Source organism: Thamnophis elegans, chromosome 1 (genome assembly GCF_009769535.1).
Source record: "Thamnophis elegans isolate rThaEle1 chromosome 1, rThaEle1.pri, whole genome shotgun sequence".
Lineage (NCBI taxonomy): Eukaryota > Metazoa > Chordata > Lepidosauria > Squamata > Colubridae > Thamnophis > Thamnophis elegans.
This window is the reverse complement of record NC_045541.1, coordinates 89,677,854-89,702,606: the sequence shown is the minus strand read 5'-3', so window position 1 is coordinate 89,702,606 and position 24,753 is coordinate 89,677,854. Positions and strand designations below refer to the sequence as shown.

At 37.8% G+C, this 24,753-nt stretch overlaps 1 protein-coding gene across 1 annotated transcript in view; it reads left to right on the top strand.

The window, feature by feature from the left end:
- The window catches only part of SYT9 (synaptotagmin 9), a 121,614-nt gene that overhangs the window by 57,022 nt on the left and 39,839 nt on the right, over nt 1–24,753 (top strand). Inside the window, exons 2-3 of the mRNA XM_032232828.1 lie at nt 13,389–13,734; nt 22,646–23,192. Of these exons, the coding sequence (XP_032088719.1) occupies nt 13,389–13,734; nt 22,646–23,192 (893 nt within the window). The remainder of the gene's footprint in view (nt 1–13,388; nt 13,735–22,645; nt 23,193–24,753) is intronic.

The window sequence follows — 24,753 nt, the reverse complement described above, 5'->3', positions numbered from 1 at the left end:
CTTCTGTGCGTTTTCATGCAAAAGGTGATAGATTTCAGATTGCCCTTTCTCTTTCCGATGGGTTGGCACAGGGTAACCTCATTTTGTATCTGTTGACATTTGTATCTTTCAGACTTTGCAAGGATAAAAATCTCTCCATTCAGAAATCACTGCAGAGCTTTGCATTTGGTGTCTTTTTTTCTTAAAAGATACTTAACATTTCTGTAGCATATTCAATAACATTTGGAATGAAACAGATAAAAAAAATCAAGTGAGGAGAAATGTCCAACATATGCGGCTCTTCCCTATTAACAAGCAGTTTTCTTCTAAATATAAACTCAATAATATTTGACCTACTTGCAACCTTTTTTCAACTGTATCCATGTTATATGGAAAGGAGGGAGGGAGGGAAGGAAGGAAGGAATTTTCATTCTGAGCTAAGCTGTATTATATGTCTAGTTGTTTATTTTAATATGTCACTGAGTGGGTCACACATCACACAGTATAATGTTCTCATTCTTTTTTCCTTCTTAATTTAACTTTTGAATTTTTATTTTTTTATTCTCTTACATACCATTTTAAGTGTACATTCACATAATTGGTATACTTCTTTACATTTATCATTCATACATTTATTATTTCATTTAGTAAGTTACAATGTACAATTTGGGTTGCTTTATTTACCATCCCTTCCTCCTTTTGTAACACCACCTTGTTTCCCCTTTGTTTTCTCCCTCCCTCCCTTCTCTACTTTCTTCCTTTCTCCTCTCCTTCTCCTCCTTTCTTCCCTTACTTTTCTCCTACTCCTGCTCTTCCTCTTCCCCTTCCTACCCTCTCTCCTTCTCTTTCTCCCCCTTCCATCCTCCTCTCCTTATCTCTTTCTTCTTTCCCCCGTCTTCCTTTCTTTCTCTCCTCCTCTGTCCCTTTCTTTTTCTATTATTGTTGGTGTATATTTCAAAACTCTATGTTTCCTTGGGATGGTGTTTCTGTCAGCCTAGATATAATTTAGTATCATTTCTTATTCCCTTACCTTCACTAGTCTACCCTAGGTATGTTTCCCCCCCTCCTTTATATCTCGTTCTTGAATATATACTTATATGTTTAATATTTTCTTTTCTGTTTCCCCCCCCCCCTTTTCCATGTAATTGTGCATCATCTGGATACTTTATCTTCTCCCTACTTTCTTTTCTAGTTTGCTTTCTCTAGCCAATCATAGAACCTTCCCCATGTCTTGAAATACTCCAATTCCTCTTTATCCTTTATTTTCATTGTCAAACTATTCATCTCTGCACAATCTAATATCTTTTTTATTATCCCTTCGTCTGTTGGTCGCTTATTTAATTTCCAATTTGGGGCAAATACAATTCTCGCTACTGTAGTTACATGTATAATCAAATAAGTATCCTCTTTCTTGAATTTCTCTGGGATTATACCTAGTAACAATATCTGATCTAAATTCTATTTCTTGTTGCAACATTTTCTTTAACCATACTCTTATTTTAGTCCAATATTTCCTTGCTTCTCCACATGTCCACTACATGTGGTAGTATGAACCTATTGCTTGTTGACATTTCCAACATTTCAATGACTTGTCTTTAAAGATCTTAGCTAGTTTTCCCGGTGACATGTGCCATCTGTAAAACATTTTGTATAAGTTTTCTTTGTAAGCTATTGACATGGTTAGTTTATAATTCCTTTCCCATAGTTGTTGCCACTTTTCTAGTTCAATCGTATGATACAAAATTCTTCGTATCTTTTACAACTTCTTCTTCTAGCATAGTTCTTAATAGGTAGCTATAAATTTCTTGATTATGCTTTCTCCCGTTCCCATATGTATCTTATCCAACTCCGAACTTCCTAAGATAAAACCATACTCCCTTTTATCTTTTTCATATCTTGATTGTATTTGCAATTGTGAAAACCAACCTATATCAATCCCTTGTTTTTCTAATTCTTGTTTTTTTTAGTTCCCCCTCTTTCTGTTAAGATATCGTTGTATCTAATAATATTTTTCGTACTACTAATATTTGGATGTGTCAATGCTTCTATTGTTGAAAGCCACATTGGTATTTCTGAATAATGTTTCCCTTTCACTCTTTCCCATATTGTTAATAATCAATTCCTTACATAATGTCTTTGAAAATAGCCATGTGTCCTACTTTTATCATACCACAAAAAAGCATGCCAACCCAGTTGCAAATCATGCCCCTCCAGTATCAATAATCCTGTATTTCTCAGTAAAATCCATTCTTTCATCCAAGCTAGACCCGCTGCTTGATAGTACAATTCCCAGTTTGGTAATCCAAATCCATCTCGAATCCTTGCATCTTGTAACATTTTTATATTAAATCTTGCTTTTTTCCCTTGCCATATATATTTCCCCACTATTTTGTTCATACTTTAAAAGAATTTTTTCTCTAGTTTTATCGGTATTGTTTAGAACAGGTATAACAATCTTGGTAATATATTCATCTATACTACTGCTATTCTTCCCATCAATGATAATTGCAGGCTTTTCCATCTTTCCAAGTCTATTTCTATTTGTTTTTTCATCTTATAATAGTTATCCTCCTTTAGTGTTCCACATCTTGATGTCAATTGAATACCCAAATATTTCACTTTTTTCACCATTTGTATGTCCAGTTTCCCCATCAACTCTCTTTTCTGTTTTTCTGTCATATTTTTCGCCAGAATTTTTGTTTATCTTTATTAATCTTCAAGCCCGCGACTTCTCCATATTCTTCTATTATTTTAACTAGTTTTGGCCCTGTTTCTATTGGATCCTCCATACTAAACTCCAAATCATCCGCGAATGCTTGTAATTTATCCTCTTCTTTCTTGACCCTCATACCTTTTACCTCTTTATTTTGTTATATTTCTCTATTCAAAATCTCTAGTGTCAGTATAAATAATAATGGCCGATAGTGGACATCCTTGTCTAGTTCCCTTCGTAATCGCTATCTTTCCTGTCATATCACCATTTACCATTACCTTTGCCGATTATATATAACTTTAATCATATTTATAAATCCCTCACGAAATCCCATCATTTGAAGTTGCATTATCATAAATTGCCAGTTCACATTATCAAAGGCCTTTTGAGCATCTAGAAACAACAACGCCATTTGTTTTTCTGGGTGGGCTTCATAGTACTCTAGCGTATTCAATACAATCCACATATTGTCTCTGATCTGTCTCTTGGAAAGAAATCCATTTTGATCTATGTGTATAAATTTATTTAAAAGTATCTTCATACTTTCTGCCATTATTGATGCAAACATTTTATAATCCACATTTAAACGTGAAATAGGTCTGTAATTATTTACTTGTTGAGGATCTGACTCTTCTTTTAGTATAAGTGTTATATATGCCTCCGTCCATGTTTCTGGCATTTTTGCCTCTCTTAATAAGTCATTGAATAGTTCCAACATTACATTGCTTAATACTTCTTGTAGTGTTTGGTACAGTTCTGCCGGTAATCCATCTGGTCCTGGTGTTTTTTCCTTCTTTTGCCTTTTGATTCTTTCTGTTACCTCCATCGTTGTAATTCTTTCTTCTAGTGCCTTATTAAAATTTTCTGGGATTTTGTTTATTCTAGTTTCTCTAAACATTGTCTTATTTTCCCTCCTAGAAGTCTCTCATGCTGATACAACTTATTGTAGAAGTTCTCAATTATTGTTCTCTTTTTTCATTTAAATGTTGTATATTCCTTCCTTCATCTACCAGTTGACCTATCAGCCTTTTTTCTCTTTCTTTTTTCATCTTGTAAGCCAGCCAACGTCCTGGTTTATTTGCGTTTTCAAAGAAGTTTTGTTTTACCGATTTTATTTTATTTGTCGAGTCCTCACTGTCTATCAGGCTCAATTTATGTTTTTGCAGTTCCATTATATTTTTTACTTTTTTATTTTGTGGGTTTTTCTGCAGCTCTGTCTCCAGACTTTTGTGCTCTGATTCCAACTTCTTTTGAATTTGTCCGTTCTGTTTATTCTTTTTCCCTAAGTATGTCATTGCAAGGCCTCTGATATATGCTTTGCATATGTCCCATACATCCTGTAATGATGTCTTTTCCTTTCTATTTTCTTGGAAGAAATATGTGAATTCTTTTTCCATATGGATTTTTTTTCTTTCAATATTGTTGAATTTAAAGTCCCTCTCCCTTTTTTCCTCTGTCCCTTCCACGTCATTGTTGTTGGATTATGATCTGCCCATGTGCTTCTATCTATGTCTATCTTAGTTGTTTTGAGTGTTAATGTTCTCAATCTGTAACCTAAATTTGGAGTCAATTTAAATGCTGCAAATTAGACAGGTTATGCAGAGCATATGTTGCTTGTTGTGAGTTGTTTCTTCAGCTTCCCAAGGTCTCTGTTAAAGTGATAATTAATTGTGCTCATTCTTTGAGATAAAGATTGTAAGAAAGAGATCAGCTTCATAGAAATGCTTGCCAGGAAATAGAAGGCACAAGGAAAAGCTGTTCATAAAACTGCAGCTTCAGCTTTTGGCTCTGTCAACTATTACGTGTTGTTCATCAAGTTGTTTTGCCAAGTACTGCTTCAGTATTTTCTTGGGTATAACGAATTACTTCCTAAATATCAACTGTTCCATGTGGCAATCCCAAAATATACTTCACTTGGCTGTATTTCTCTACTAACCCCACTGTTTATGCAGTGCAATTTCTTGCAAGGGCTGTTTTCTATATGCCATGCTCTGACCTGAGCCTCTGATTCAGTGATACTTACCTGAAAAACTCAATTGCACTTACAATGCAATGAAGTAGGTGTGAAAATTGTCTTTCTTGTGGTTAAATTCTATATGGAACTGTTATGTTTAGAATATATATATATATATATGTATGTATGTATGTATGTATGTATGTATGTATGTATGTATGTATGTATATATATATATATATATATATATATATATATATATATATATATATATATATATATATAAGATTTTTACAACCCCTGGTAAGCCCCAATTATGGGAGGAGGCTAGCTGATGAGAGCTAAATAGCTTGAAATAGATCTATACTAGTCTCCCTTTATTTATTTATCAGCACAAATAAAAACACACACACACACACACACACACACACACACATATATATATATATATGTATATATACATACATACATACATACATACATATACACATATACACATATACATACATACATTAGGCCGTGGCCTAATGGCTAAGATCTCTGCCTAGTGTGCCTAGTATGCCATATAGCCCAGGTTCAAATCCCAGTAAGGGTATGGCTAGCTGATGAGAGCTAAATAGCTTGAAATAGATCTATACTAGTCTCCCTTTATTTATTTATCAGCACAAATTAAAAAAACATATATATATATATATATATATATATATATATATATATATATATATATATATATATATATATATATATACACACACATACATATACACACACACACATATATACATATATATATAGAGAGAGAGAGGGGGGGAGGGGGAAGGGAGGGAGGGGGAGAGAGAGAGAGAGAGAATATACTTGCTTACGATTATTTTGAAGAGTGTAGGGGTGCTACATAAACATTTACTTTTCATCTGTATAGAAGATTATGGTTCACTAGTCTGATTGAGAACAGATGCTTGTTCTCAATCAGGAACAGATGCTTGTTCCTATATAAAGACACCACATAGTAAAAGTAGTAATCTCCTCCAGTGTCCTATGAATACAGATAATCCTTGACTTACAACCATTCATTTAGTGACTGTTCAAATTTGTAACGTCACTGAAAAGAGCGACTTAGGACCATTTTTCACACTTGCAACCACTGCAGCATCCCCATGGACATGCGTTCAAAATTTGGATGCTTGGCAAACTGGTATGTATTTATTGCAATCTCCTGGGATTGTGTGGTCGCCTTTTATGACCCTTTGGCATGCAGAGTCAATGGGGAAGCCAGATGCACTAACAACCGTGTTACTAATTTAACTACTGCAGTAATTCACTTAGCAACTCTAGCCGAAAAGGTTGTAAAATGGGCTTCAGATCACTTAACAACCATCTTGTTTACCAACAATACACTACAATACAGTACAATACAATACAATACAATACAATAGCAGAATTGGAAGGGACCTTGGAGGTCTTCTAGTCCAACCCCCTGCCTAGGCAGGAAGCAGAAATGTTGTACTCAGTTATGGACATAAAGTCAAGGACTACATGTCAAGTTTGATCCTTGACTGACTATGACCCTGTGGTTTTCTGTGGTTTGTAATTGCATTCTTCCAGGATGTTTCTGGTTTATTCCCATAAATGAAATAAACCATCCTTTCACAATCAAGATTGTCTTGGTAAAACCCTGGTAAATATCAAGGAACTTTCCAGCTAACTTACACCATAATGGAGTTGGGCTATAGTACCAAGAGTGGTCTCCATCTCTTTACTGCAGAGTTCCCCAACCTTTCTGGCTTTGCGGACTAGTGTGGGGTGAAAGAGGATAGTTCCGCACAAGCAGCTGGCAAGCATGCATGGGTGTGCTTGCCCACTGCAAATGGGAATGTATATGCACTTGCCCGCTGCTTCCGCAGCCCGTTTCCAAATAGCAGCCCAGGGGTTGGGAACCCCTACTGTACTGCACAGGATAATCAGAGCGTGCTACCAATAAGTGGAATGAGTTAATATATGTGTATTAGATACTTTTTCATGGTTTTTTTTTCAAGCAATCCAACATTCATGGTTCACACATCATTCTAAATTAAGCTAGGGAAGTAGTTTTCATGGTTATTTAACGTGGCAGGAAGACTCAAATGGGGATGATGGAGCAGCATATACCAGCAGAATAAGCCAGAATTATGATATGAGAAGAGATGTGAGAAGATAAGTATTCTAATAGTCTATGTCTGACAAGTGCCCACCTAAATGAAAAGCATATCATATCCTTAAGAATCTGATTTTAAAGCTTGGTAGCTTACATTGATTATGCAATAAATAGGAAAGTTGAGACAATGCACTGAATTCTTTTTGGACGTATGACGAAGATAAGCAGCAAATACTGTACATGACAAGCAGAAAATCTTCTTCGTTGGTATAAAAAAAGGTATAAAGCCAGAGATACACTAGTATTGTTTGACAATCCATGTGAGGAAATGAAAATAAAAAACCATCTCTCATGCCACAGAGAGGTAGAAATTATAAAGAACATTTGGGATGTGTCTTTGGGTTGCCTTAGATGAAAATGGCTTATGGTTATTTTGTCTATCATAGTCCTCTTTGCACTGTCCCTCTGCCTTCCTTGTCTCAACTCCATAATAATTCTGTCATAATTCCCTGGAAACCCATATGATTAACCATATCCATTTTTAAAATGTGAAAGCAACACTGTCTTAGGTAATTAAATCAAAGTTGTTAAAGTTAACATGTTTTCTTCCAAAGTAGCACAAACTACCCCATATGGTGATAGTCCCCAACCTTTCCAACTTTGTGGACCAGTGGGGACAGGGAGGAAAGAGGGGTTGGTTCCATGGCCTGATACTGGACCACGGTCTAGGGGTTGGGGACCTCTTCCATAGAGCTTTTTAAATACTAAAGCTGGTGGTGCTTCTCTGGTATGCCAATAGAATAGAATAGAATAGAATAGAGTAGAATAGAATAGAATAGAATAGGATAACAGAGTTGGAAGGGACCTTGGAGGACTACTAGTCCAATACCCTGCTTAGGCAGGATACACTACTTCAGACAAATGGATATTCAACATCTTCTTAAAAACTTCCAGTGTTGGAGCATTCATAACTTCTGGAGGCAAGCTGTTCCATTGATTAATTGTTCTAACTGTCAGGAAATTTCTCCTCAGTTCTAAGTTGCTTCTCTCCTTGATTAGTTTCTACCCATTGCTTCTTGTCCTACCCACAGGTGCTTTGGAGAATAGTTTGACTCCCTCTTCTTTGTGGCAACCCCTGAGATATTGGATCACTGCTATCATGTAACCCCTAGTCCTTCTTTTCATTAAATTAGACATATCCAGTTCCTGCAACCAATTTTCATATGTTTTAGCTTCCAGTCCCCTAATCATCTTTGTTGCTCTTCTCTGCACTCTTTGTAAAGTCTCAACATATTTTTTACATTGTGGCAACCAAAACTGAATGCAGTATTCCAAGTGTGGCCTTACCAAGGCATTATAAAGTGGTATTAACACTTCATGTGATCTTGATTCTATCTCTCTGTTTATGTAGCTGAGAACTGTGTTGGCTTTTTGGTAGCTGCTACACATTACTGGCTCATATTTAAGTGTTTGTCCATTAGGAGTCCAAGATCCCTCTTACAATTACTACTATTGAGCCAGGTAGAAACTATACTGTGTCTGTGCATTTTGTTTTTCTTGCCTAAATGTAGAACCTTACTTTTTTCACCATTGAATTTCATTTTGTTAGATAGCGCCCAATGTTCAAGTTTAGCTGAAGGTCATTGCAATGTATATCATCTCAAGCCAAGATGCCAGACTTCTATGGAGTTGGGAAATCTAGACTAGGCAAAAAAAAAATGTTGCACTTCATACTTGCTTCCTTTTATTTTGGTTTTTTAAGTGTTTCAGATGTCTAAAGTGTACTGCTATTCATTTTCCCCCTTTCCTGTTGTCTCTCTTTTTTTTACTCCTTTAACAGTGTCTCTCCTTTCTCGTTCACATTATTCCTCTGGGAGAAAGAGAGAGAACTATGAGCGTATATTACCAAAATACTGTTTCCCTAATCTGTGGGAAGCTTTTAAACTATTGCTTTCAATATGCAAAGAACATTGCATGAGCTGTACATTCAGCTTTTGGGGAGGGGGTTGTCCCTTGACTTTAACCCAAAAAGAGTTCCGAATGTCAGATTTCAAATAAGGTTTTTTTTTAAAAAAAATAAAGAATTAAGTTGGCAGAAATATGTTTTCTTTCTGCCCTGGCTGTGTGTCATAACACCCTTGAAAGCTCCTCAAATATACTGAAAAGAAGGCAGTCCATCAAGAGTAAGGTCATCGGTTTGAGGCAGCTATGTACGAGTCAATTCTATGAACCCTGATGTATCGCTATAGAAATCTGGGAAGCAAGTAATTGTGAAAGCAGACAATGTCCCATATTGAATGACATTCATAGCTACAAAGGTTGCACATTTGGAGATGATGATGCTTCCATGTTATCTTCAGGTGCTGTGAGAATGTAAAAGGGTCCACACAATAACTAACTGAAAAGACTTCATCACTTCCCATCATTCTCAGCCTATTTCTCATCCTGAAGAGAAATGTAAGAAATGCTGTTAAAAGCAGTTTCTTTAGTTCATGGATCTAACATGGATCTTTATCTTTATCTAAGCTTGTATAATTATGTAATATATAAAGCCATGGCATCAGTGCAGGTAATTTCCCAAAGATCTTTTTAAAAAAATCCAATGAGCGCATTGTTTTCCCTATCATGGGGATGCTATCCCCACAATAACTCTCTAGCCCAGTGCTTCTCAACCTTAGGAACTTTAAGATTGTCAACTTCAACTCCCAGAATTCCTGGGAGTTGAAGTCCACATATCTTAAAGTCCCCAAGGTTGAGCAATACTGCTCCAGCCACTCTTGCCTTAATACAAAGAAAAGAAGTTTTAAAAAAGGAAGTCAAAATTTCTAAAAACGTATATGTATAAGCTCCAAATGCAGTTTCAAGGTAGCAACCCAGTTTTGTAGTAAACATCACTGGATATGATAATGCCCATTTTAAGGATATGTTAAGTTGGTGTACGGGATGCAATACAGGGGTGAAATCCAGCAGGTTCTGACAGGTTGTGGAGAACTGGTAGGGGAAATTTTGAGTAGTTTGGAGCACCGGCAAATGCCACCACTGGCTGGCCCCAGAGTGGGGTGGGAACGGAGATTTTGCAGTATCCTTCCCCTGCCATGCCCACAAAGCCAAGCCACGCCCACAAAGCCACGGCCACAGAACCGGTAGTAAAAAAAAATGAATTTCACCACTGATGCAGTACAGATATTTTTATCTATATAATTAGTGTGAAGGCCCAATTCCAGATTAGAATTTCCGTGCAAAATGGCTAGAGGAAGCTTAAAGCTTCCTTTCATCTAATTAGCTTTAGAATCTCACCTTCTTTCCCAACAAAAAACGATAGGAAAACAACATCTTTTTTAAAGATACTGTCCACAGTGGAGGTTCAGGGTTGATTTTCCACCCTCCCTTTTATTTTTATTTGAATGCGGGGGTGTAGACACTTCTGGAATACATCAGAAAGGAGACATCACGCCTTTATAATCAGTGTTCAAAAACAGCCTATCTCTATTTATTACTCATGTAAACATAGGCAAAAATAAAGGTTTTATGATTCCGGGTTATATCAATAAAGCATCCTTTAGTATGTTCAGATGTATATGGTAGTCCTCGTCTTATGTCTCGTCATTTACAGATGGACCCAAATAAAGCTACCAATGACCTAGATTTGAAGTTCTGATAATTGGGTTCCCCTACAGTCACACAATCTCATTTTTGGACACCTGGCCTGCATTTATGTGGCTGCAATTTATCACATTTTTTGCTAGAATCTGGTGTATACTTCTGGTTTCTGACAAAACAACGCCCATTGCAGATAATCGGGTTACTTACCAACTGCATTCTTCACTTAATGACCACTGGAAAAAAGGTCAGTGGTCAGTGATGACCCACTTAATGACTGTCACAACCTATGACCATAATTTCAGGCTCGGTTGTAGTCATAAGTCGAGGAACTAGCTGTAATGGCATACTGTGGTTTAATTGCAAGCAAGCAATAGTTGTTTTAAATTTCCCTGTAGCTATGAGGACCAAAGAAAAAACCCCAAGTAGGACAGGCTCATTTACTAAACTGTGTGATGATTTTAAGTAGGTATTATTCAAGCTGGACTTCTGTAGAGGTACAAGGATAAAGCAGACACACGCCACCTCAAAAATGTGCTTTATGCAAAAGCAGCTATGAGTTCCACTTTAAGAAAAACCATGGACAGATACCCCAGAGCTTTGATGCACGCAATCAAAATTTCATTGAAGTAAAGTACTGTAACCCAATAAAACTCTTTTAACACCTCTTCTGTAAAACACTCACATCTTTAATTGAAACTAGATTACTTCCAACAATTCACTCTTTGTATCACTTCAGCTCTATTCCATTCTGGTAGTTGTTGAGGCCTCTGACTCTATTTAAATACCTTTGTGGAGGGGAGGGAACCCTTCTCCAGCTTGTATTTCATAGATTTTCTTAGTGGAATCATGACTTAACTCTCTATGTTACATTTTTACAGGAGTTGGGATGGATGAACAAACATTGTAAGATATATAAAGTTCAAGAGGTCATGGCAAGCGGCAGTTCCTCACAAACCTTGGCTGATCTCAAAAAAATCTAAGCAAAGTTGGACCAGACTATTAGATGATAAATCATTGGATGAGGGAATAAATGGGGAACTCATCAAATTTGACACCAAGCTGGCAGGAATAGCCAACACTCCAGAAGACAGGCTCAAGATACAGAAGGATCTTGACAAACTTGAACATTGGGCACTATCTAACAAAATGAAATTCAGTAGTGAAAAGAGTTAAGGTTCTACATTTAGGCAAGAAAAATGAAATGCACAGGTACAGTATAGGTGATACCTTGCTCAACAGTAGTAACTGTGAGTGGGATATTGGAGTCCTAGTGGACAACCATTTAAGTATGAGCCAGCAGTGTGCAGCAGCTGCCAAAAAAGCCAACACAGTTCTAGACAGCATAAACAGAGGGAAAGAATCAAGATCATGTGAAGTGTTAATACTACTTTATAATGCCTTGGTAAGGCTACACTTGGAATACTGCATTCAGTTTTGGTCGCCACGATGTAGAAAAGATGTGGAGACTCTAGAAAGAGAGTGCAGAGAAGAGCAACAGAGATGATCAGGGGACTGGAGGCTAAAACATATGAAGAACGGTTGCAGGAACTGGGTATGTCTAGTTTAATGAAAAGAAGGACTAGGGGTTACATGATAGCAATGTTCAATATCTCAGGGGTTGCCACAAAGAAGAGGGAGTCAAACTGTTCTCCAAGGCACCTGAGGGTAGAATAAGAAGCAATGGGTAGAAACTAATCAAGGAGACAAGCAACTTAGAACTGAGGAGAAATTTCCTGACAGTTAGAACAATTAATCAGTGAAACAACTTGCCTTTAGAGAGGTTGTGAATGCCCCAACACTGGAAGTCTTTAAGAAGATGTTGGATAGCCGTTTGTCTGAAATGGTATAGGGTTTCCTGTCTAGGCAGGGGGTTGGACTAGAAGACCTCCAAGGTCCCTTTCAACTCTGCTATTGTATTGTATTATTTGAATTGGAGATCCCCAGAAAGCCCAAGCTGTAAGCTGGAGTGGGATATTGTCCAAGCACCTCAGATGCAAAGTCCTTCCTATTCTTTTGAGCTCAACTCAAGAGAGTCTGCTGAAATAGTGATTTTTTTACCTCTGCTAAGGGACTGTGTGGCATATTTCACATGACTGAAAAAAGTATTTATGAACATAGTTGTGTAGAAGTTTTGTTGCTTTGAATTTTGTCCTGGCCTGAATGTTTCTATACAAAGTATTTCTTTCCTGTTAACGATTTTAGCACTTTTCTAATTAGATTAATGTGGACAATTTTTTATAACCTCATGAAAGACAAACACTGGTCTGATTAAAAGAACAAGCTTGCCAATCCCTGTTTCTGCAAAATTCTATATTTAGACATCAAATAAGCGGTGTTGTTTAATGTTCTTGCATATGCACAGTGAAAACCAAACAGAAATCCATTTGTTTCATAACTAATCACCTTTTTCTAAGTCAATCTTCTGAGCTGCAAATAAGCTGAACAGCGAAATCTGTTTTGAACATACTGAGATATGAACATTTCTTTCCTCCTACAGAGTCTTTCTTTCCGCAAGTGAATAAACAAACAAATAAACAAACAATTTCTGCCTTTTATTAGAGTGTCCCATTTCATCAAAAACCTCGCAGCTCTCAGTACTAATTTCAGAACAGGTCAGGATATTAAACCAAGTTGAAGCCACTTTTAATATTCTAATTTTGTTAGCTATAGTTTCCTGATTTGGATGGAATACAAAGAGGGCATTAGATAGATCCTGGTATGAAAATTTGCATGCAAAGGGATGTGAACATTTGAAAGTTTTGTATGCGGATGTTTGGGTTCATAAAGACTTCCATATGGCTGCAAGCCAATGTTTTTTTCATTGTTACTTCAATTCTCTTTTCTCAAAAAAACCCTTTAATGAGGCATTTAGAAGAAAAAAGGCTTGGAAGTAATGATTTCCTTGGGCTTTCTATGCACACAAAAAAGCTTAGTCCTGATCTACAGTAGGCTTTAGAAGAACATCTCTTCTTTGAACATTAACACATATTACTTTATCTTCTTTCCAGATATCACAGTAAGTTTGCTGTCCTTGGTGGTCACCGCATGTGGACTTGCTTTGTTTGGGGTATCTCTGTTTGTGTCCTGGAAGCTTTGTTGGGTTCCATGGCGAGAGCGTGGCCTGCTAGGCAACAAAGACAAGCAGGAATCCTTGAACCTCACAGACACAGAGACCAATGACCAAGACTATAGTGAGGAATTCCTGGGACAGCCGACTACCTACCCTGACTCCTCCATGAAAATTAGCCACACTTCTCCAGACATTCCATTGGACGCTAAGGCAGGGACCAAGGAGAACTGCATACACAATGTTCGGATGCATCGACAAATCACAGAACCAACACCTTCTGCTCGGTCAGTACTCTGATATCTGTGTAAGGATAATGAAGGAAGAGAGCGGAAAGGTCAATTCTTACCCTTCTATATCCTTAATGCCAAGGAGAAATATATGTGGGTAGGGTGGCATTCCCTTCCATATTGTCTTACATTTCTTTTATTTGATGGGAAGTATCAAAGCAGAGATTCTAAGGATGATGATTTGGTACAGGTTAAAAAATGCCTTGCTTTAAAAACTTCAGGAGCTGAGTCTATCATTGGAGATAAAGTAAAGAAATAGAAATCTGAGCAAAGAGAAATTAAGTATGGAGGTGATGAAACAAACTATGCTTTTCCTTGGGCTTGAGCAAGATCCTATTCCTAAAAAAAAAAAAAAAGAATCTAGCAAATAGAAAGCCAGTTGTAAAAGACAGAGAAAGAAGGAAGAAAAAATATGTAGCTTTTACTAGATTAATCAAAGACAAAGTTGGAAAACTAGAACCAAACGTGTTTTTATAAAAAGAAAATCCATTTTTCCATACAGAATTGGGCATTGGGCATTGAAAAGATCTAATGAAACTTGTCCATAAATTGTTTGGTTTGTTTTATATATAGATTCAAACTTAATCAAAAAATGTTGTCAACACTTTGACTCCTGAATCTCTTCTATAGGGTCAATGGCATCCATATGAATTTGCTGCTTTCGTTTTTGACCTAAGCAGGATTATAATGTTGCAGCCCGAGGATAAAAGTGTGGTACTTATACCACAATACTCTTGGCATCAACTTGACTCACCCTGCACATGCCTAGTCTATTGGTGTTAAGATTCTTCATCATTTTAAAAAACCCATTCATGGAGAATCACAGGGTATTCTGGGGAGTTTTGAATAATGATTTATCAGACAAATATTGTCCAAAATATTTCACTTTTGGGGAAAATTAACTTAGAATTGAATCTCTAGTTAGAAAAGAATAAAATAAGCTTCTAATTTGGGGTCTCCTTTCTTTCTCCCTATGCACTGTTGCTGCATTTGGTGTTATAGATACAACCATCTTTTTTTTTTTAAAAAGAAGAATTTGAATTGAAAATTAGATTCATAGAACTGAAAAGGCAGAAAGAAAATTAGAAAAACACAAGCAAAAATGTTCTAATTTTTCAGATGGGATTGAAAACTATTACCAAAATCAATCTGCAATCATTTTTTCCTCAAAAGTATGTGCAATGTGACCAGATGTGTAGCATAACAATAGCATTTTAGGTTCATATACCACTCCATAGTATTTTACAGTGCTCTCTGGACAGTTTATAATGCAAGCATTATTTGCATATTTCCCCCAACAATCTGGGTCCTCATTTTACTGACCTCAGAAGGATGGAAGGCTGAGTCAACCTTGAGCACCATCAGGATCAAACTCCAGACTGTGGGTAGAATTTCCCTGCAATACTGCACTTTAACCACTGTGCCACCAGGGCTCATGTTTATGGGGCTGCACCTTCCCCCTCAAAATGGGCCAAGCAAATTAAATAGGCAAATTAAATAAATATTTTGGATTAATGACTTATCCTTCCACAAGATTGCTTATGAAATATATTGTTCCTTTTATAAAATTAGTTGAGCCTGCATCTATATACATTCAAGTAAACCAGGTCAGTCATACTGGTGGCCCACGGGCTGGGTATGGTCCATGCAGGCCATGCCCATCCCAGCTCCGCAAAGGCAAAAAACATCACAATATGTCATCATACGGCGATGCGAGAGGGTTTGACACCCGTGATGTAAACCATCTGTTATATATGAACTAACTCTCACATACACATGTAGAAATGCACATAAACATTCATACAGAAAACAAGAAGGCTCTAGCCTTAACAAGCATCAACCTATGCTTGCATGCTCTTGTTAATGCAGAGTAAGTCTCGGTCTGCATAATAGTTTTTAATCCCACCAGGTGGCATCTGCAAGGGAAATAAAAACAGGCAAGATGACAATAATTGAAGTCCTATACTGTTAAGTCCTCAATCTACGACCGATCCTACATCCTCTACTTACGACTGGCTGCAAGTCCTCAACTTACGACTGACAGCCGGCTACTGCCAAGACACGCCTGATTGGCTAAGGTGCGGCTGGCTGAGCGTGGACTGTTCTACTGTTCCTATTGGCTGCCCTGCTTGACAGCTCCTATATAAATAACTGTCAAGCAGGACGAGGGGCTGATTTCCTGTTCCTGGTTGCTGTTTGCCTTGTTAACATTGATAAACCTTTCTGCATTTACCTCAGCTGTCTGGGCCTCTTCCCTGCCCTCTCAGAATTCAACATATACCACTCCATATGCTTTGATATTCAACACATGTATAAAGGAGCAGGGTCAATTATAATGCCTGGCCCACTGCTTTGAATCTCCCATGCACTCTCATAACTACCATATGTGTAATACCACAGTGCAAGAGACAGATTTGTTTAGTTTGGGATTCAACCCTGCACATGAAGTGGTGTAGAAACAGAAGAAATACTTTTAGACATTGTTCATAACAAAAAATATTTTAATATAGAAGCCTTAACGCTAGTATCCAAGCATAAGGGAACATATTCAAGCCTTATTTTGTAGTAAATCATATAGAATTCAATGAATCCTACTCCCAGGCAAGTATATTTAGGACCTGTTGAGTCATAATGGGAGCATTTTTTTGCTCTTCATTCATTCATTCAAAACACATAGCTGCCCATCTTTCAGACAACACTGGGAGGGTCTCAGTAAAACCATATAGATTCTGCAGAGGATCAATTTCAGTATTTTGATTTTGTTCATTAGCTTGGAAAACCTCCATTGATGGGAGGAAGTGTTCCATTGGAAATAGTCATAAATGCAATACTCTCACAGGATTGTGAAAACAGGAATGCTATTATTATGAAGTAATAAAAGTAGGGTTCTTTTTTTTAAAAAATGAGTAAATGAATAAATGCACTTAAAATGTGAGTTCTTTTAGCTTGTGATGTATAGGAAAGAAATGCAGTATTGTTCGGTGCTCAGAGATGAAAAGCCATCTTGCTGCAAAAATTTGGGGACACCGGGAGCAAACTTGATAAAAGAAACAAAAATGTACGTGTTGCAGGAACAATCCTTCATTTACAGGTCAGGTATAGCAAGAGCTATTTTCTAAACCAGATAAAATTGCCAAATGTAGTATGTGAAAGCAGCCCCAATTTAATCTTGCAAAGTATGCTCATTTGCACTTATCTCTGCTGCGGTGAGTCCTGATGTATCTTTGCAAAGATGTCAGCAAGAATAAAACAGGTTAATAAAACACTTGTGAGAAGAAGACATGGGAAGTGTTAGGTTTTAGCCACAGCTTTGATTGAGTGGGAGGCATGTGAAGTCACCAAGGGAGACTGACTGAATATCAAGGGGAACATAACAAAAAGGTGGGGGCATGAATGACAGTGGGCAGAGCCAACCATAAAAATTATTCAGACTATATAAAACTTGTGGCTGAATTGTTATATTGCTGAAAATAACCAATCCCAAAGCTAATGAGACATGGCAAATAAGATTGTGCCAAGCATTTAAAAGGCCTGCTTCATAAAACACATTTACATTACATTTACGTGCTGGCCCATTTTCTTGAAGCATTACAGCCACAACATCCTCTGATAGGATTGTAACGGCTTTGATGGCTGCTTCAGCTGCATGAACATGAACCTGAGACCACCAGGGAAGCAACTGTCCATGTACCCATAGGCTTTTGAAGGGCTTACAGTGAATCTTGAAGAGGATTCAGGGAGCTATTTAACCTTCAAGGAAGGGTGCATTGTCCACACTAATATACTATACAGGTAGTCCTTGGCTTATGCATAGTCATTTAGTGAGCATTCAAAATTATGGTGGACCCTCTAAAACAGGCGTCCCCAACTTCCGGTCCATGGACTGGCATCAGTCCGTGGCATGCCAGAAACCAGGCCATACAAACAAGTGAAGCCTCATCTGCAGGATGCAAGCAGCATGCAAAACCATGTTCCCTCCGGTCCACAGAAAGAACTCCACGGAACCGGACCTTGGTGCCCCAAAAGGTTGATGGCCACTGCTCTAAAAGGTACTTAAAACAGGGATGAACAGGGATAAACAGGGATGAAACATAGAACAGGGATGACTGCTCCCTTGAAGTCATGTGGCTGTATTTTGGGTGCTTGGCAAATAGATATGTCTATTAGCAGCATTCTGTGGTCACATGATTTATGTCATTTTGCCTGAAAACTTCCAACTACATCTCATTTTTGATAAAAATGCTCCCTAATAAACAATGGGTTTGCTTAACTAAATCACACCGTTGACTTAATAACTGTGATTCACTTAATGATTGCCACAAAAAAGGTTATGAAATCGAGTCATTCATATGATGACCAGCATCAGGATTATCATGATTTACGTCTATAATGGGCAGGCTCCATTAGGGTCATAAGTAGAAGACTACTTGTGTGAAGTGCTCCTTTCAAATGCTTTGTACCGCCTGAATGACACACAACAGAAAAGCTATTTGCCTCCATTTACATTAGTAAAAGGTGCATCAGCTGCCTCTAAAACAAAAAGTATTCTTATAAATTCTCCAAAGTAAAGTACTAGCATAGATACCATAATGGTGGCTAATAACCCGTTGTGACATAATCTATTATAAATTTACCTCACCTTTTATCTGCCAATAATTTAGTGCTTAGACCACACCTTGTGGCAATGAAATCCTGTGAATTATGATAGTTACTAGTATTCATCAATTTCATGAATCTGCTAAATTTTTCCAACTATGATTCCAGAATCCTTTTCTTTTTTTCTTTTCCTTTTTCCTTTTGTGTGGTCTGGGGCGTTATTTCTGGGTTTGCTAATTTGATGCCCATTGATCAAAGAAGAAGCATTATCCTTTTGCAGCCAGTTAACAGCAAATATGGTTTGAGAATAGTAAAAATGCTAACTTAACCTTAGTTCGTTACCCCCAGTATACTTTTTAGTGCTGGGTGAGGGGTTTTGCATCCGAGAATTCAGGAGTTTATTATACTTGAAAAAGGGCTATGTGTAGTGTAGAGAGATTTGACTGTGAACTATTGGCTATTTTGGGCAACATTCTAAGGCAGGCCAAATGAGGAAAAAGTTATAAATGTCTTTTCCTGATGATATTTTGTTTTGATACTTTAAGGCAGGAGCTTGAAGGGGAGAGGTGGGAAAAAGGAACATTTATATTTTTCAGAAACTTCCACAAAGTTGAGAATTCCATTACTTTGTGTTACTCCATTTTACATAAGGCTGCAATCTTACCATATTTATTTCTCAAAATAAGCCTTGCTAAGCTCAACTGGAGTATCATTTTAATAATCATGTTTCAGATTTTACTGTGCAAATAACAATTTATCCTAACATTCAAAAAAGTGAAATTTTACAGGTGGTATTGCATCAGCTAGAGAAAAAAAGGGATGTTGCAGTGAACTTTATGTGATGTTCATATACCTGTGTGTGCTTTTGTTGTTTAATTCCCTGTAATGGGGTTGAAGCACAATAATACCTACTAGAAAGCAAAAACAGTTTTGTGCGCATTATGAGACATTATTCATATCCCTGTTTCTTTTTCTGAAATGTTGGCAGATATGATTTATTTATGACTCTTTCTTTTGTTTATCTTGTTGTCTTTGACTTCATGCAAACTTTACAACTGGATTGCCTCTCCTCCACTTGCTGGAAAGATGACTGGTACAGGGAAAACTGAACAAAAGAACATTTCTTTGCTATTTTTCAGCATTTTTAAAAATTATTATTTATGGTGTTCTACCCTGAGATTCTTTAATAGAACATTGGGGGGATATTCTGAAATTTATGTTAGAAAGCACAAGATATTCTGTGTTCTATAATGTTGGTCAATGAATTAATATAGTTCCTGCTGGGATTCTCATTCAAACATCAGACATTCCAGGTGCAATTTGTAGATGAGTTTACCTGCAAATGTTCTTTGCAGAATTTTTACTCTTCAGTTGGCAATAGTGTGAGTCTCATTCAAATGTACAAGGATTCTCTGCCAATAACAGCGCACAACAAGTATATAAATTGGAACCATCAGGAATGTTCCCAACTTATTTTTAAAAATATTATTTTCCTCCTTTGTAAGATACATTTGTGCTGTAATTTCTTACATTACAGAGAGTAAGGTAAATGTCGGAGGCAGGGGCACTCCTAGCATATTTGATACATGAAGCAAATCATTTTTAAACCGCCCTTCAGTGGCGATAGTCAGTTTGGTGTAGTGGTTAAAGCATCAGATTAGAAATTAGGAGACTGTGAACTCTAGTCTTCCCTTAGCCACAAAGTCAACTGGGTGGAATTGGGCCACTCAGTTCTCTCAGCTGTAGGAGGAAGAACTGGCAAACCACCTCTGAAAAATCCAGTCAAGAAAGATGCAGGAGGCAGTCAGCACGAGTCAAAACTGACTTGAAGGCACTATTTTTCCCTCCATTGTTGCTGAACCTCCGCCAACATGGCGGTAGCAACTGGACTCCACACCCATCGTCAGCCTAATTTTTGTCTGCACCAGAGAATAATGCCCCCTCCCACTATGTACAGATAGTCCTCCACTTACAACAGTTCATTTAGTGACCGTTCAAAGTTACAATGCCACTGACCATTTTTCACACTTATGACCATTGCAGCGGTCATGTGACCAAAATCCAGGTGCTTGGCAACTGACTCACATTTATGACAGTTGCAGTATCTCAGGGTAATGTGATCACATTTGTGACCTTCTGACAAGCAAAGTCGGGGGGGGGGGGAGACAGATTCACTTGACAAACCTGTTACTAAACAATTGCTTAACAAGTGATTCACTTAACACCTATGGCAGGAAAGGTTGTAAAAATGCGTCAAGGCTCACTTAAAAATTTCACTTGGCAACAGAAATGTTGGGCTCCGTTGTGGTTATAAGTTGAAGACTATCTGTACCTCACTGATTCAAAGCCACCCAAATAATCTGTGCCATTGCTACAACTGGTTGTTTTACATGCCGTATTTTTCAGAGTATAAGAGGCATCTTTTTTCCTCCAAAAAGAGTGTGAAATTCTGGGCGCGTCTTATACACTGAATACAGCCATTTTTGGCCTTCCGAAACCCGGTCCCATGCATCCCATTATTTGCAAAAATGGACATGCAGAGATTTTGGTAGGCCTACAAAGTGCTCCTGGGGACTGGGGAGGACAAAAATGAGTGAAAAACAGGCCCATTTTTTTGTGAAAACGGGCCTGTTTTTAGCAAAAAAATGGAGCATACAGAGGATTTGGGAGGCCTACACAGTGCGCCTGGGGCCAGAGAAGGCAAAAACTTTTTTAAAAAATTTACCTCTTCAAAATCTTGATGCATCTTATATTCCGGTGCATCTTATAGTCTGAAAAATACGGTATATAGCCAAATATTTTTCAGTTGGATGAATTATGGGGAAAATGTTCTCCAATCTGATTCTAATTCTTTTTAGAAATAGAGACCCTCCTCCAAGGGTGGGTTGCTGCCTGTATTACTTCCGGTTCACAACCTGTGCACAACATACACGCACGCCAGACACACGCTGCAAGCGCTGTTCAATGTAAATTGTTCTGCACACATTTACAGTGAACCGTGCATGCGCAGTCACTAAAATCCAAAATGGCAGCCATGCGGCAGCAAGGGAAACAGTTGAGGGGCATGGCAGGCCTGGACAGGGCCAAACCGGCAGCAACCCACCTCTTCTCTCATTTCAAACAATGCAATCTTGCACGCAGTTCCCAAATATTAGAATAATTGACTGTCAGTTCCAAGCCAGCAGAACAGGAAATATTATTCCTGTTATCAGCAAGTCTTATGATTCCTTCTTGAATTCCATGCCTATTGAATCTCTGAATGTTGCAATGTCTTTAAGATTTGGATTCAGATATCCTAAATGTCAGGACATTAATGGGCATTTCTCCTTTTTACATGGTTGTATATTGGCTGTAATGAAATATTATATGGGTTTTGTGCAGTATAGCTTTCTTGGGGTAGGTTTCTACATTTAGCATAATATCCTTTAAAAATTATAAATTATACCTGATTCGACAGAGTATGAAAATTAGAAAGTAACTGAGGTTAGTTTGATTGGATGATTTCTAGCTGGAAAAATAAACACATCAAAACACTTCTGTACTAGCCAGATTGATAGAAGTGGCCAGGCTCTGAAAGCTACCCCAAAGCCTAGCAATCCTTTTTAAAAGCTAAAGGGGAGGGAGGGATTCCCTTAGGAAACTCCAAAGTATTAGTTACTATGGTAGTCAAAACGGGCCATCTGGACTGTTTGCAAATTATTTAAATGCACCAATTCAATACCCTTCCAAAACAATGTTTACAGTTTTTTGTGAGTGGGAAAGAATCAATCTCTCTCTCTCTCTCTCTCTCTCTCTCTCTCTCTCTCTCTCTCTCTCTCTCTCTCTCTCTCTCTCTCTCTCTCTCTCTCTCTCTCCCTCCCTCCCTCCCTCCCTCCCTCCCTCCCTCCCTCCCTCCCTCTCTGTCTCCCTCTCTGTCTCCCTCTCTCTGTGTGTGTGTCTCCCTCTCTCCCTCTCTCTCTAACCCAAGTTGTTCATATTTCAAAGTCTTGAATTTAATACTGAACTATTCTTTTTAAAAAAAAAAAACTCCTATCCATCTATCCAATATTCATTGAATCACATTTTCTCTTTCTCCCTCTCCCTGTCCCCCAATAAAGTATTCTATTCTTGGCCAATATTCACACTTGGTCAATAAAGCATTCTGTTCTCTCTCTATCCTTCTCTCTTTATACATTTTGTACATTTGTATACAGTTGTACATTTTAATTTATTTTATTTGTCCACTCTTGAAAACAGTTTTTTTTAAAAAAATTACAGAGCAAGAAATAAATGCAATCAATCAACCAATCAATATATTTTGCTTTAATTTAAGGCACAATTCAATACGAAGACAGCTCAATCTCTCAAATCCTGACTTCAACATCCAACAGATCCAGAAGCAGGAACAGCTGACAGGCATTGGACGCATCAAGCCGGAGCTGTATAAGCAAAGATCGGTCGACACGGATGATGGTCGGAGAAATAATAGCAAGTCTTGTGGGAAAATCAATTTTATTGTAAAATATGATTGTGACTTAGAACAACTTATAGTGAAGATTCACAAGGCTGTCAGCCTGCCAGCGAAGGATTTTTCTGGAACTTCAGACCCTTATGTCAAGATCTACTTACTTCCAGATAGGAAAACAAAACATCAGACTAAAGTACATAGAAAAACTCTTAACCCAGTATTTGATGAAGTTTTTTTATTTCCTGTTCCTTACAAAGATTTGAGTTCAAGAAAACTTCATTTTTCTGTCTATGACTTTGACCGCTTCTCCAGGCATGACTTGATTGGCCAAGTGATAGTGGATAATTTTTTAGAATTAGCCGACTTTCCTAGGGAATGTAATATTTGGAAGGATATTGAATATGTCACAAATGTAAGTATATCCTTTTTAATTCTGAAGTTCACTATTTTGTTAAACTGTCAATCCCTTTATTTGCATACAAAATGGAAAACTCAAGATATATCAGCTTAGTGCAAACATCAGTAATAAGTATATTGTTCATTACAGGAATTACTTTCTTGTTACAAATATATTTGTCCCTTATAGGTAATATTTGATTTATGACCACAATTCCGCACAAAACGTATATTGCTATGCGAGACAGTGGTTAAGTGAAATTTGCCCCATTTACCTTTCTTGTCAGTTCTTAAATGAATCACTGCAGTTGTTAACTTAGTAATACAGTTGTTAAGTGAATCTGACTTCCCATTGACTTCGCTTGTCAGAATAGCAATAGCAGTTAGATTTATATACCGCTTCATAGGGCTTTCAGCCCTCTCTAAGCGGTTTACAGAGTCAGCATATTGCCCCCACAGTCTGGGTCCTCATTTCACCCACCTCGGAAGGATGGAAGGCTGAGTCAACCTTGAGCCGGTGAGATTAGAACCACTGAACTGCAGATAACAGGCAGCTGAAGTGGCCTGCAGTACTGCACCCTAACCACTGCGCCACCTTGGCTCTTAAGAAGGTCCCAAAATGTGATCATGTGGCCCCAGGACACTGCAACCATTATAAATATAAGTCAATTGCCAAACATCTGGATTTTGATCCAGAATGATCCATTGCAGGGATGCTGCAATAGTTGTAAGTGTGCGAAAAGAGTCATAAATCACTCTTTCCCATGCTATTGTAAGCTCAAATAGTCACTAAATGAACTGTTGTAAAGCTGAGGACTCCCTGTATTTCTGAACTCCCCTCCTAAATATTAGAAGTCTGTGGAGATCACCTGATCACTCATGGGGCCTGAGCCAGAGATCTGAGAAGGGTCCAACTTATTCCTGATAATTCTGAAGATAATTTAGTCTGACTCAGTATCTCAGCAGTATTATTATCATCATTATCCCTAGCTACAGTAAGAGTAAAATTATGAAGAATGTTGTACTCATCTCCCTTAGTAAGAGCCGAGGTGGCGCAGTGGTTAGGGTGCAGTACTGCAGGCCACTTCAGCTGACTGTTATCTGCAGTTGAGTGGTTCTAATCTCACCGGCTCAAGGTTGACTCAGCCTTCCATCCTTCCGAGGTGGGTGAAATGAGGACCCAGACTGTGGGGGCAATATGCTGACTCTGTAAACCGCTTAGAGAGGGCTGAAAGCCCTATGAAGCGGTATATAAGTCTAACTGCTATTGCTATTGCTATTGCTAGTATAGCTATGTTCTTTTCCAAAAATAATAGGTTTACTTAACTGTATATAGGAACTGTATATAGAAACAAAGTTTGCCAAATTTGCCAGAGTTTGACAATGATGCAGTCCCTCTACATTCTTTTAAAATATTATTTTCAAAAAACTTCGTTGTATATGTGAAGATATAATTCACTTTATAACAACAGTTGTCTGTGGTGCAGAGCAGTGTTTACAAATTCTGTATAGCTAGATGGAGGTTTTGTGTACAATGAGCAGGAGTATTTGAAAGGAATGTTAGATATGTTATAAAG